The following is a 14,524-nucleotide window of genomic DNA, read 5'->3' as shown; positions in this document are numbered from 1 at the left end:
AAGTTGCTTGGCAATCTGACGAGTTAATCTGGCTTTAGAGTTCAGGACCTCTCCCTCTGCTGGCCCGTCGGCTTTCCACTCACCCGGCAAGCTGGATGGCACCACAGTTCTGGGGCCCCGTGGTCTTCATTCTCCACCTTGAGCGGCTGCCAGGCCCAGGGACCTGAGTGCATGTGCAGCAACCAAGCATCCTTGAACAGCTGCAAGAGAAGCAACAGCAGCAGGGCTCAGGTGTGGCACAGGCTACAAGCCACACACACACACGCAGAGCCGCGATCTCCCAGCTGCACGGTCGTCACAGAGCGTGCGAGCGCTTCAGGACGCAGAGCAAATGCGCTGGCCATTCATTCATTCGTGTATGACCGCTGGCCGGGCACATCAAACTGCACTTGGGGCCCCGTGAAGCAACGTGGTTTTGAATCTTGCCTGTGGTTTTATGTGTGTGTGTGTGTGTGTGCACACTGATAGAAAGGGTACTAGATAAGGCATATCCACAATGTCTGAACCTGCATTCTTAAATAAATTTCATGTGAATTCTGGCCACTATCAACTTACTTTTCTCTCTCACCCCTCTTTGTAAAAAACGACAGCAGCAAACCGCATAGCCTGAAGACTCAGTGGGAGAAGGAAGACTACGCCAAGTCGCTCCAGTCGTGTCCGACTCTGTGCGACCCCAGAGACAGCAGGCCACCAGGCTCCCCCGTCCCTGGGATTCTCTAGGCAAGAACACTGGAGTGGGGTGCCACTGCCTTCTCCAGGAAGACTGTAGATATGAACATTTAAGAGATAAACGTCTCTAATGAAGAGCTTCCCCCCTTCTCCCCAAAAGAGTGGAGAAAGGGCCAGAAAATACAGAGGCTATATATCCAGAGTGGAAAAGGTATTTTCTAAATGAAAACGCTACAGAAAGGGCCTTGCAGTTTTACAAGGTGAGACAGGGGAAGCAGGTTCTGAAAGCTCAGCGCGTGTGCATGGGAACGCCACACCAGCCATACTCACAGCGTTGGGACCGCCACACCCTCCAAGGATTAAAATAGTTGCATCATCTATGACGATCTGGGAGAGGAAGAAATTTAAAATAAACCTACAAAGACACAGGCGTCCGACCTCCGCTACCTCAGTGGTATATGAAAAGAGTCTACTTGGCGCCCAAATGAGAGCATTCTATTCACCACAGGCTCCCCAGTCCCCCAAACCACGTCAGTTCTGATCCTGGTAAACAAACTACTGATGATTCATCTGCGTGAACTCTCTGTTGATTAAATACTATTAACACACGAGCGCCAACCACGTACAATGCAGGGTTCTCTCAGAAAATAAAAAAGCAAAGTAAACGCTCTGGGGAGAGGCACAGTATGAAGCCAACAAAAATAATTATAACCCATTAGAAGTTGAAGAGTAAATGCCAGCAAAAGCGAACGGTAAACTCTCCTTGGCCTGTGCGTGCTGGCCCCTTACCTGGCTCCCTCCTCCCTCTCCTGTCCTAACTGACAGACGCTACAGGGCTTGCTGAATAGTTATCTTAACTCCTGAGCACCTGAGACTGGCCGCCTCGGGGATGAGGACTGGGCCCGGAGATGCTGGGCTTGGACCATGCCCACTGCTCGAGGTCCAGCACCCAGACGTCACTGCTCCTGTAAGACAAGGACACAAGGGTGAGGGAGCCGGGCACGCCCGGGGCCACGGGAGCCAGCCCGGAGGAAGTGACGCTCTTCAGGGTTCTCCCACAACGCCACGCTCGCAGTCAGCACTCCACCACAGGAAAGGAGACTTTCAGACCTTGCTCTTTCCATTGACCCATAAGGCCGCATTTGAGTCATGTCTGTAGCCAAACAGCAACTAAAGTAAGAGTTACTTAATTGGTGATAGCAGGAGATAGCTACTAGCTGTGATACAGTCTTTCAAAGGCAAAACCCACAAGGAAGAGAGCAAAATTATTCAGAAGGCAGTTCTATCGCTGTCGAGGAGATAAAGACTTATCGACCTTGGCCACAAAAGGCAATTCACCACGGCTAATGGAAGCGGCAGCTCTTGTCCAGGACAAATCAGCGTCTCCAGCCCTCAGAGGACCAGCATGGCCAGGACAGGCTGCTCCACGCAGTCCCTGCACTGTGGCCCTCTCTAAGGGCACGCCCTCTCTAAGGGCACGCCCTCTCTAAGGGCACGCCCTCTCTAAGGGCACGCCCTCTCTAAGGGCACGCCCTCTCTAAGGGCACGCCCTCTCTAAGGGCACGCCCTCTCTAAGGGCACGCCCTCTCTAAGGGCACGCCCTCTCTAAGGGCACGCCCTCTCTAAGGGCACGCCCTCTCTAAGGGCACGCCCTCTCTAAGGGCACGCCCTCTCTAAGGGCACGCCCTCTCTAAGGGCACGCCCTCTCTAAGGGCACGCCCTCTCTAAGGGCACGCCCTCTCTAAGGGCACGCCCTCTCTAAGGGCACGCCCTCTCTAAGGGCACGCCCTCTCTAAGGGCACGCCCTCTCTAAGGGCACGCCCTCTCTAAGGGCACGCCCTCTCTAAGGGCACGCCCTCTCTAAGGGCACGCCCTCTCTAAGGGCACGCCCTCTCTAAGGGCACTCACTCACCCACAGGGACACAGGAGGGAGAACCCCAGGGCCTTAAGCCCTAACCCTCTGACCTGGAGGGTAGAGCTCAGACACTCCGCTTCGTGAGTGTTCTAAAATAAGATGCAGAGGACCCTGAGGGAGAAGAGGGTCGGGTCTGGAATGGTTTTACTGCTGACAGCCCATCAACTGCCATTTCAAAACGCAGGTAAAGTGACCACTCCTGCTGCTGACGCCAAAGCAGAGGAAGTACTTCAGGCAGACTGCTCTGGGCAGAGCTGCCGGGCTGCAGGGAGGAGACAACCTCACGGAGGATCAGGTCGGGGAAAGCTTTCTTGCTCCTACCCGTTCTCCCAACTCATGCCAATCTGCCTCTCTCCTTCTCTGAAGCTCCAAGGGGCACGAGCTGGGCCCTAAGGAGAGCAAGGAAAAGTTCTCTGCTTCTTGGGAGGTGGCCTTCTGAGGGCACAGGCAGAAACAGACACGGTGGAGGCCCGTCAGAACCTGACCCCACTGAACTAACCTGCACCCCGAGCAATACTGAGATTCTACATGGCCCTGTTTTTTGGGGTTTTTTTTTGACATTTGAAAAATGAGCTTTATTTTAAAATTAAAGACACACTGAAAACAAATACTTTTTACAATTTATATCAAACACTTAAAACATAATTTAGGAATGTTGAACATTAATTCTTAATTCAAAGTAATGACATTCATAGAATACATCTTGGTCCCAGCCAATATGGGGTTGAAAAATCTAATATTTCATATCAGCTTAACCATTAATCCTTGCTAAAATTCACTTATTATGATTCAACTTTATAAGGTTAAGCAAGTCTTCCAGGCAATACTCTCATATAACTTTTTCAAATACAAACATTTATACCAGCAAGGCAATTATTAAAATATATATAAATTATGCTGAGGGGCTTGATTAAAAGGTTGTCTATATAGAGATGCGCCTCACATTAGAAAGCACATACACACAAAAACATTTAATCGAATATAAGACGCCCGTAGCCCTGATTTTATGGAGCAAGTTTCTCAATTTATTGGTCTGTGACTAGAACCAAAAAACAGAACACCAGGGTGAGATAACTAACTGGATTAATCGGAACCATGCTCAGGAATCTTGACCCTGACTAGTTTAGTCTTCTGCCCTAGCTGACCTTTCCAGGAGTATAATCTTTCCTGAAGATAATCTGCAGGGTGACAGTGAGCTAATCAAATGTACTCACATCTGCCTCGATCCTAGGGAGCCGCCGAAGACGATCATTTTGTCGTCTATCACACAAGAGGAGTGCCCGGCCATGGGAGGTGGGCCGTGGGCGGTCACGACGCAGTTCCACCTATAGTGCAGAGAGACGGGGTCAGGAGGCCAGCCTCTGCCCCTGGGCGTCGGCGCTTAGGACGGAAGGCAGGGGGCGGGCGTCCATCGCACACGACGGTCCTACCACCTTCAGCAGAGAAACTGTTAGACAATAGATGCAGGATGGCACAAGGCACTTATGCCTTTTCTACGGATCTGCTGAAGTCCTATTCACTCAGCCCCCCAATGGGTAAGGCTCAGACACGGAGTGGAGAGAAGAGAATGGCAGGGACTGCACCCCGTCCCTGAGCTGCTTCAGCCTAGCTCGCTGAAGGAGTACCACCTGCTGTTTCTTTCTACAGGCCTGATTTGTTGATCAGCAGCAGCTGCCAAGAGCCCTGTACTGAGAAGCTGTGCAGTCCGTCACAAGGAAACAGAGGTGGCTGTCATTGTAAAAAGACGAGTCTGTGCAACAACCGGGAGTCAGCCTGGGGGCAGAGCAGGCGGCGTCCTCTGGATCCACAGCGCGCCCAGGCGCTGGCAGCCAGAGCTGAAGAGCTCTCTATTCTTCAACCGCTCATTCATTTTTCTTGGAAGAGGAAAACATGTCTTCTACCTTTTCTCTTTGGAATACGCATGCTTAACTTCAAGTTCTAGGGAGGGTCCTGTAAACCCTCTGAAACTGTAGGCAAAATTTGTGCTTAGGTAGAAAAAGTTTTATTTTTCTGGGAAGACTCCAAAGCTTTCAACAGATTCTCAAAGAGATTTCTGGACACACACAAAAAGATAAGGAATCCAGTTATTTTAAACCTTCCTATTCCAGATTAAAAGGATCTTGTCTTTGTGGCTTACCAGTTTTTAGAGGGTGAGTAAGTGTGTATCTCGTCAAAGAACCTCTCTGGTTGGTGTAGGGGGTAAGGGCTCGGCCGTGTCCAGCCGCCAAACAGCACAAGCAGGTCCTTGTATACGACCAGGGTCGCTCCAGCTTTGGGGGACGGGTAGGACCCTGGGAGAAGCCAGAACAGCATGGTTAGCATCAGCACCTCCCGACAAGCTGCAGGCAGGCGGTCTGCGGATCACCGTTTCCTGACAGGGACAGAACAAGAACCAATACTACAAAGTGGCAGGGAGTGGGACGGCAGAGCTGGGTCTGCAGGTCTGAGAGAAAGCCATCACCAACGCACACTTCTTCCATAAGGGAAGCAGAGAAACCTGAGTGAGCGCCAACCTGCCTAGTCGCTCTCAGACTCAGTTACTTAGTGTGCTGACCTGAAATCAGGATAAGCGTGTCCATCTCACAAGGGCGCTCTGTGTCACTAACCAGAGTCCTCACAGCGCCGAGCGCAGTGCTGGGCACACGGCTGGCACTCAGTGAATGCCGCCTCCCCTGTCCGTGCCTTCAATCAGCCTAACAGACCACAGAGGAGGGCAGTACAGGAGCCACGCAGGAGCGCGCACACACTTACACGTAACTGCTGCTACCAACCACAGTAAAAGGGAAGGCAGAATGCAGTTCTTCTTTGTCCTGCAAGTCAAATGGTAACAAATGGCCTCTGGGCCCCTAGCTGTGGGCCTCACTAGCACCACCGGAAGCAGGTTTTCAAGGCTCGACGTGAAAGCGTTCCACGGACACTGCGGCCAAGCGTGGCTTCTAAGGCCCCCAGGCTGCACCTCTGAGCTACTCTGACAGAATTTCAAAGCAACAGAAATCTGGCTTTTACTGGAAAACTGTAGGGATAACACGTGTTCCACGGAAGCACCACTTTTCTGAGCGTCTGTCTTCGAAACAACCGCTAAGTTCCCCAACCCCTTACTCTGCCACCTGCAGTTTGCCTACGACAAAGCAAGCTGTCCTGCCCAGTTCTCAGCAAATACTGGGATATTAAAAACTATTTTTGTTGTTGTTAAAGCTACAGGATCTATTTTTCAAATGGAATCGTACGCAGAAAGAGTCCCAGCAGCATAGTAACCTGACAGCAACTGAGGCAACTTGGCCGCCCCTGCAGCAATGGGCTCACGGGAGCAAGGTTTGAAAAGCCTTGCTCAGACTGTGTTACTGCTTTCCATTACACAGTTCTGAGGTTGAGAAGCTGGAGATGGGGACTGTCTTCCGTGGGATCCAACTTAAGAGTAACAACTTAACTGAAGGAACTCCCTGGCTTTCAGGAGGGCCCAGGTTCGCGCCCAGGTCAAAAAGTCAGGCAGCAAACCAAGGTTCCCTCAAAGAGCAAAACATGGAAACACACAAAAATAGAATCTTTAAGGTATTTTAAGCAGTTGGTATTAAAAATGTTTAAGTACATATGCTTTGAATCCTAAATTCCATTTCTAGGGATTAATCTCAAGAGAAAGCGGGGCCAATGAAAACAGAAAAGATACAAGGATGCTTATTTGCAGTGTTTAAATAGAACAAGGGATAGCCATATGAGAGAGTGCCTATGAGAATTAATGACTTAAATCATATAAGGCATTTCAAGCAGTGCCTGTTATTATCATTGCTAGAGCAAAATAATATGAAGTTCACACCAGGCCAATCAGCCAGAGACAGCTAACAGAACTGCTTTCTACAGGGCTCAACGCTTATGAGAACAGAACTGAACTACTGTGCATGTCACTATTAAAAACGGTGAGGGTATTCCTGGCAGAGGAACTATTTAGCTCAAGAAAGTACAACAGAAATAAAACAGTAACTGAGGCTTCAGTGATGTGAAAGGGAGGTCATCCCAAGTTCCAGGGAGTAAATATACTGAATCACGATTTGGAAACAACAGTTAACATGTTAAGACTAGTCGGGGTTTGCTCTATGCATTTCCTGTAATACCTTTTGAAATAAATTACCAATACTCTATGAGGCGAGGTAGACCAACGTTCACCAAGGCTGCGTTCAAAGACATTACAAATGTACTATAAGAATACGGACCTCTTTGAGGGACAGACGAGGCACAGAATTAAAAAGAGAGTGTTTGTAAAATATAACGATAAGTAAAATCAAACCCTGAAATGACTTCTCAAATATGACCTTTAAGAAAGCCAAAATATTTAAGTTTGGGGGTGTTTGTTAGAGAAAATTAGCCTGTGAAAAAAAAATAAAAAAAGAAAGCCAAAATATTTCCCTCTACTTCTTACCCAAAGCAATAGGAGAATCCCCTCAGCCAAGGTCTGCTTTATGTCACAAATGGAAGCTGTAACGTCAGCATCTGACTACCTTTACAGCTTTACAGGCTCATACTAAGAAGTTAACTGTGCTTCTCCATCTCAGTTTATAAAGGGTGGAGGGATCACCCTAAAGAACAAACGAAGGAGAGGCGGGGAGGACGCAGAAGTCAAGGCACAACGTCTACAGTCAGTTCAGCAACAAGAGGCCAGGCAGCTGCGTCACGTTTTCCGTGAGCCAGTCCTGCAAGAAGTGTTCACAGGGTTCGTTGCAAACTGCACACTTTAAAATGCTTATTACTTGAAGAATTCGGTATTCTGACTTTGCCAACAGCCCCTAATTTAATCATGTTCGAAATTTATTTATTTCCTATTTTGAATTTGTTTAAAGCAAACAGTCTTCAACTCCCCTCCCAACTATCTTAATGCAAGGTCCACAAATCAATCAAATTTCTGGTGAGATCAGAGACTGCAGAGGTCAATGAATTTTAGCAATTTCTTTATCTTAAACAATAAACACTCTTTAACTGACTTCTGAGAAGCAAATAATATCTTTACCAGAATTCTTAAAAAAACAACAAAACTTATTTTCAAATTACATACCTCTAATTTGTTGCTTTAAAGTCCCAAGAAAAGCAAGCAATTTAAAGAGTAGCATTTACAAATTTAATTACAAAAAAACCACAACACATGACCATACATTATTAGACAAGGAAAATAACTTTTATATAGACCCAGTTCAGTTCAGTCACTTAGTCACGTCCGACTCTTTGCAACCCCATGAATCACAGCACACCAGGCCTCCCTGTCCATCACCAACTCCCGGAGTTCACTCAAACTCATGTCCATTGACTCGGTGATGCCATCCAGCCATCTCATTCTCTGTCGTCCCCTTCTCCTCCTGCCCCAAATCCCTCCCAGCATCAGGGTACTTTCCAATGAGTCAACTCTTCGCATGAGGTGGCCAAAGTACTGGAGTTTCAGCTTCAGCATCAGTCCTTCCAATGAATATTCAGGGTTGATTTCCTTTAGGACGGACTGGTTGGATCTCCTTGCAGTCCAAGGGGACTCTCAAGAGTCTTCTCCAACACCACAGTTCAAAAGCATCAATTCTTTGGCACTCAGCCTTCTTCACAGTCCAACTCTCACATCCATACATGACCACAGGAAAAACCATAGCCTTGACTAGACGGACCTTTGTTGGCAAAGTGATGTCTCTGCTTTTCAATATGCTATCTAGGTTGGTCATAACTTTCCTTCCAAGGAGTAAGCGTCTTTTAATTTCATGGCTGTAATCATCATCTTCAGTGATTTTGGAGCCCAGAAAAATAAAGCCTGACACTATTTCCACTGTTTCCCCATCTATTTCCCATGAAGTGGTGGGACCGGATGCCATGATCTTCGTTTTCTGAATGTTGAGCTTTAAGCCAACTTTTTCACTCTCCACTTTCTCCTTCACCAAGAGGCTTTTTAGTTCCTCTTCACTTTCTGCCATAAGGGTGGTGTCATCTGCATATCTGAGGTTATTGACATTTCTCCTGGCAATCTTGATTCCAGCTTGTGCTTCTTCCAGTCCAGCATTTCTCATGAAGTACTCCGCATATAAGTTAAATAAGCAGGGTGACAATATACAGCCTTGACGTACTCCTTTTCCTATTTGTAACCAGTCTGTTGTTCCATGTCCAGTTCTAACTGTTGCTTCCTGACCTGCATATAGACTAGCCCTCAATAAAATATTAGGTCCTAAACTTTCAAGAACTGTACCTATGAGCAAGCAATTCATTCCATACAGTAGCTAGAAGGGTATCATGTTATTTAACATATATTCATGAAAACTTATGACACGAGATGGAATGAGTCACTGGAAACCTTGTACAATGTAGGGTATCTGACAACAGAAGACCTTCCATGGTTGAAAGGCTCCTCATTAAACTTATAAATGAAGGTTTTCTACTCTTTAGGATACTCCTTGGCCTGTCTTTAAAACATGAGGCCACTGGGCCTCTAGACAGTCCAAATATTATTGTATCACAAAAGTGGAGAAAGAAAGGGTGTCACTCCAAGTAGGTTTTCCTCGACCACCACGACAGGACCAAATATGCCCATGTCAAACTTAGACAAAAACACTACTTAAGCCTATTCCTCCCAGAGGCGATAGTTATCCTCATAGACTTCTTTCTCCAAATACCAAAAGCCTCTAATCGCACAGCAGATACGATCAATAGAGCACATTTCAAAACAAGCCAAAAAGGCATTTGTGGGAAACCAGATAATGAGATAGGCACCCTACACACAGAACTAACATTCCCTAAAATCACTAATTGGCTCAGATGTTTCCCAAGGTTCCCATGAAATCAGGAGAAATTTTCACGTATGAGAGACAGTGGTAGAATTACAAGGCCCTCTCATGTACTTTTGCAAAGAGGATGGGAAAGCAGGGAAACCATGCCAAATTCTGGTTTGGTTTCTACGCCACTTTCCCACAGCTGTAGTTTCCACTCGTGTAGAACCCAGCACCAGACGAGAAGCTCAACTGTTTGATACAACACAGAACAAGCCCTTGGTTTAATTGCGGGGTCTGCATTTTATGCATGACTAAACAGTTATTTTACCCCTCCATACTGAGACCGTTATTTCTTATTACTAGTTTATTATTCAGATGTTAAAGTTCAGTTCAGTCGCTCAGTCATCTGTGACTCTTTGCGACCCCATAGTCTGCAGCACGCCAGGCCTCCCTGTCTGTTACTAACTCCTGGGGCTTACTCAAACTCATGCCCACTGAGTTGGTGATGCCATCCAACCATCTCATCCTCTGTCGTCCCCTTCTCCTCCCACCTTCAATCTTTCCCAGCATCAGGGTCTTTTCAAATGAGTCAGTTCTTCGCATCAGGTGGAAAAAGTACTGGAGTCTCAGCTTCAGCATCAGTCCTTGTCCAATGAATATTCAGGACTGATTTGCTTCAGGATGGACTGGTTTGATCTCACTGTTGTCCAAAGGACTCTCAAGAGTCTTCTTCAACACCACAGTTCAAAAGCATCAATTTTTCGGTGCTCAGCTTTCTTTACAGTCCTACTCTCACATCCATACGTGACTACTGGAAAAACCATAGCTTTCACTAGATGGATCTTTGTTTCCAAAGTAATGTCTCTGCTTTTTAATATGCTGTCTTGGTTGGTCATAACTTTTTTTCCAAGGAGCAAGTGTCTTTCAATTTCATGGCTGCAGCCACCATCTGCAGTGATTTTGGAGCCCAAAAAATAAAATCAGCCACTGTTTCCCCATCTATTTGCCATGAAGTGATGGGACCGGATGCCATGATCTTAGTTTTCTGAATGTTGAGTTTTAAGCCAACTTTTTCACTCTCCTCTTTCGCTTTCATCAAGAGGCTCTTTAGTTCTTCTTTGCTTTCTGGCATAAGTGTGGTACCATCTGCATATCTGAGGTTATTGATATTTTTCCCAGCAATCTTGATTCCAGCTTGTGCTTCATCCAGCCTGGCATTTTGCATGATGTACTCTGCATATAAGTTAAATAGGCAGGGTGACAATATACAGCCTTGACGTACTCCTTTCCCGATTAGGAGCCAGTCTGTTGTTCCATGTCCAGTTCTAACTCTTGTTTCTTGACCTGTGTACAGATTTCTCAGGAGGCAGGTGAAGTGGTCTGGTATTCCCATCTCTTTTAAGAATTTTCCAGTTTGTTGTGATCCACACAGTCTAAGAATTTGGCGTAGTCAATAAAGTAGAAGTAAATGTTTTTCTGGAACTCTCATGCTTTTTTGATGATCCAATGGATGTTGGCAATTTGATCTCTAGTTCCTCTGCCTTTTCTAAATCCAGCTTGAACATCTGGATGTTCATGCTTCACATACTGTTGAAGCCTGGCTTGCAGAATTTTGAGCATCATTTTGTTAGCGTGTGAGATGAATGCAACTGTGCAATAGTTTGAACATTCTTTGGCATTGCCTTTCTTTGGGATTGGAATAAAAATTGACCTTTTCCAGTCCTGTGCTCACTGCTGAGTTTTCCAAACTTGCTGGCATATTGAGTACAGCACTTTCACAACATCATCTTTTAGGATTTGAAACAGCTCAACTGGAATTCCATCACCTCCACTAGCTTTGTTCGTAGTGAAGCTTCCTTAGGCCCACTTGACTTTGGACTCCAGGATGTCTGGTTCTAGATGAATGATCATGCTGTCAAGGTTACCTGGGTTGTGAAGATCTTTTTTGTACAGTTCTTCTGTGTATTCTTGCCTCCTCTTCTTAATATCTTCTGCTTCTGTTTGGTCCATACCATTTATGTCCTTCATTGAGCCCATCTTTGCATGATATGTTCCCCTGGTATCTCTTGAAGAGATTTCTAGTCTTTCCCATTCTATTGTTTTCCTCTATTTCTTTGCATTGATCACTGAGGAAGGCTTTCTTATCTCTCCTTGCTGTTCTTTGGAAGTCTGCATTCAAATGGGTATATCTTTCCTTCTCTCCTTTCCTTTTCACGTCTCTTCTTTTCACAGCTATTTACAATGCCTCCTCAGAAAACCATTTTGCCTTTTTGCATTTCTTTTTCTTCGGGATGGTCTTGATCACTGCTTCTTGTGAATCTCCATTCATAGTTCTTCAGGCACTCTATCAGATCTAGTCCCTTAAATCTATTTCTCACTTCCACTGTACAATCATAAGGGATTTGATTTAGGTCATACCTGAGTGGTCTAGTGGTTTTCCCCACTTTTTTCAATTTAAGTCTGAATTTGGCAATAAGGAGTTCATGATCTGAGCCACAGTCAGCTCCCGGTCTTGTTTTTGCTGACTGTATAGAGCTTCTCCATCTTTGGCTGCAAAGAATAGAATCAATCTGATTTCGGTGCTGACCATCTGGTGATGTCCATGTGTAGAGTCTTCTCTTGTGTTGTTGGAAGACAGTGTTTTCTATGACCAGTGTGTTCTCCTGGCAAAATTCTATTAGCCTTTGCCCTGCTTCATTCTGTACTCCAAGGCCAAATTTGCCCATTACTCCAGGTATCTCTTGACTTCCTACTTTTTGCATTCCAGTCCCCTATGATGAAAAGGACATCTTTTTTGGGTGACAGTTCTAGAAGGTCTTGTAGGTTCTTCCTAGAACCGTTCAACTTCAGCTTCTTCAGCATGACTGGTTGGGACACAGACTTGGATTACTGTGATATTGAATGGTTTGCCTTGGAAACGAACAGAGATCATTCCGTTTTTGAGATTGCATCCAAGTAAAGAAAGGCAATGCCAAAGAATGCTCAAACTACCGCACAATTGCACTCATCTCACACGCTAGTAAAGTAATGCTCAAAATTCTCCAAGCCAGGCTTCAGCAATATGTGAACCGAGAACTTCCTGGTGTTCAAGCTGGTTTTAGAAAAGGCAGAGGAACCAGAGATCAAATTGCCAACATCCGCTGGATCGTGGAAAAAGCAAGAGAGTTCCAGAAAAACATCTATTTCTGCTTTATTGACTATGCCAAAGCCTTTGACTGTGTGGATCACAATAAACTGTGGAAAATTCTGAAAGAGATGGGAATACCAGACCACCTGACCTGCCTCTTGAGAAACCTGTATGCAGGTCAGGAAGCAACAGTTAGAACTGGACATGGAACAACAGACTGGTTCCAAATAGGAAAAGGAGTGCATGAAGGCTGTATATTGTCACCCTGCTTATTTAACTTATATGCAGAGTACATCATGAGAAACGCTGGGCTGGAAGAAGCACAAGCTGGAATCAAGATTGCCGGGAGAAATATCAATAACCTCAGATATGCAGATGACACCACCCTTATGGCAGAAAGTGAAGAGGAACTAAAAAGCCTCTTGATGAAGGTGAAAGTGGAGAGTGAAAAAGTTGGCTTAAAGCTCAACATTCAGAAAACGAAGATCATGGCATCCGGTCCCACCACTTCATGGGAAATAGATGGGGAAACAGTGGAAATAGTGTCAGGCTTTATTTTTCTGGGCTCCAAAATCACTGAAGATGATGATTACAGCCATGAAATTAAAAGACGCTTACTCCTTGGAAGGAAAGTTATGACCAACCTAGATAGCATATTGAAAAGCAGAGACATCACTTTGCCAACAAAGGTCCGTCTAGTAAAGGCTATGGTTTTTCCTGTGGTCATATATGGATGTGAGAGTTGGACTGTGAAGTAGGCTGAGTGCCGAAGAATTGATGCTTTTGAACTGTGGTGTTGGAGAAGACTCTTGAGAGTCCCTTGGACTGCAAGGAGATCCAACCAGTCCATTCTGAAGGAGATAAGCCCTGGGATTTCTCTGGAAGGGATGATGCTAAAGCTGAAACTCCAGTACTTTGGCCACCTCATGCGAAGAGTTGACTCATTGGAAAAGACTCTGATGCTGGGAGGGATTGGGGGCAGGAGGAGAAGGGGATGACAGAGGATGAGATGGCTGGATGGCATCACTGACTCGATGGACGTGAGTCTCAGTGAACTCTGGGAGTTGGTGATAGACAGGGAGGCCTGGCGTGCTTCGATTCATGGAGTCGCAAAGAGTCGGACAGGACTGAGCGACTGATCTGATCTGATCTGACTGCATTTTGGACTTTTTTGTTGAGTATGATGGCTACTCCATTTCTTCTAGGGATTCCTGCCCACAGTAGTAGATATAATGGTCATCTGAGTTAAATTCACCCATTCCAGTCCACTTTAGTTCATTGATTCCTAGAATGTCGATGTTCACTCTTGCCATCTTCTGTTTGACCACTTCCAATTTGCCTTGATTAATGGACCTAACATTCCAGGTTCCTGTGCAATACTGCTCTTTATAGCATCGGACCTTGCTTCCATCACCAGTCACATCCACAACTGGGTGTTGTTTTTGCTTTGGCTCCGTCTCTTCATTCTTTCTGGAGTTATTTCTCCACTGATCTCCATAGCATACTGGGCACCTACCGACCTGGGGAGTTCATCTTCTAGTGTCATATCATTTTGCCTTTTCATACTGTTCATGGGGTTCTCAAGGCAAGAATACTTAAGTGGTTTGCCATTCCCTTCTCCAGTGGACCACGTTTTGTCAGAACTCTCCACATTGAATCGTCCGTCTTGGGTGGCCCTACACAGGGTGGCTCATGGTTTCATTGAGTTAGACAAGGCTGTGGTCCACGTGATCAGATTGGTTAGTTTTCTGTGATTGGGTTTTCTGTCTGTCTGCCCTCTGATGGAGGATAAGAGGCTTATGGAAGCTTCCTGATTGGAGAGACTGACTGAGGGGGAAACTGGGTCTTCTGATGGGCGAGGCCATGCTTCGGTTCAGTTCAGTTCAGTCACTCAGTCGTGTCCAACTCTTTGCGACCCCATGGACTGCAGCACGCCCGGCCTCCCTGTTCATCACCAACTCCTGGAGTTTACTCAAACTCATGCCCACTGAGTTGGTGATGCCATCCAACCATCTCATCCTCTGTGATCCCCTTCCCCTCCTGTATTCAGTCTTTCCCAGCATCAGGGTCTTTTCAAATGAGTCAGCTCTT

General features: G+C 46.0%; 1 protein-coding gene across 2 annotated transcripts in view; it reads right to left on the bottom strand.

Moving 5' to 3' along the window:
* The window catches only part of FBXO42 (F-box protein 42), a 108,327-nt gene that overhangs the window by 5,201 nt on the left and 88,602 nt on the right, over nt 1-14,524 (bottom strand). For both annotated transcript variants that reach the window (XM_061395629.1, XM_061395628.1), the window contains exons 5-9: nt 4,722-4,875; nt 3,799-3,909; nt 1,538-1,634; nt 1,000-1,056; nt 84-200 (exon numbers count right to left, since the gene is read on the bottom strand). In XM_061395629.1, coding sequence (XP_061251613.1) covers nt 84-200; nt 1,000-1,056; nt 1,538-1,634; nt 3,799-3,909; nt 4,722-4,875 — 536 coding nt within the window. The remainder of the gene's footprint in view (nt 1-83; nt 201-999; nt 1,057-1,537; nt 1,635-3,798; nt 3,910-4,721; nt 4,876-14,524) is intronic.

The sequence above is a fragment of the Bos javanicus genome, chromosome 2 (genome assembly GCF_032452875.1).
Source record: "Bos javanicus breed banteng chromosome 2, ARS-OSU_banteng_1.0, whole genome shotgun sequence".
Taxonomy (NCBI): Eukaryota; Metazoa; Chordata; class Mammalia; order Artiodactyla; family Bovidae; genus Bos; species Bos javanicus.
The sequence above is the reverse complement of the archived record's forward strand: the minus strand, read 5'-3'. Positions and strand labels throughout refer to the sequence as shown.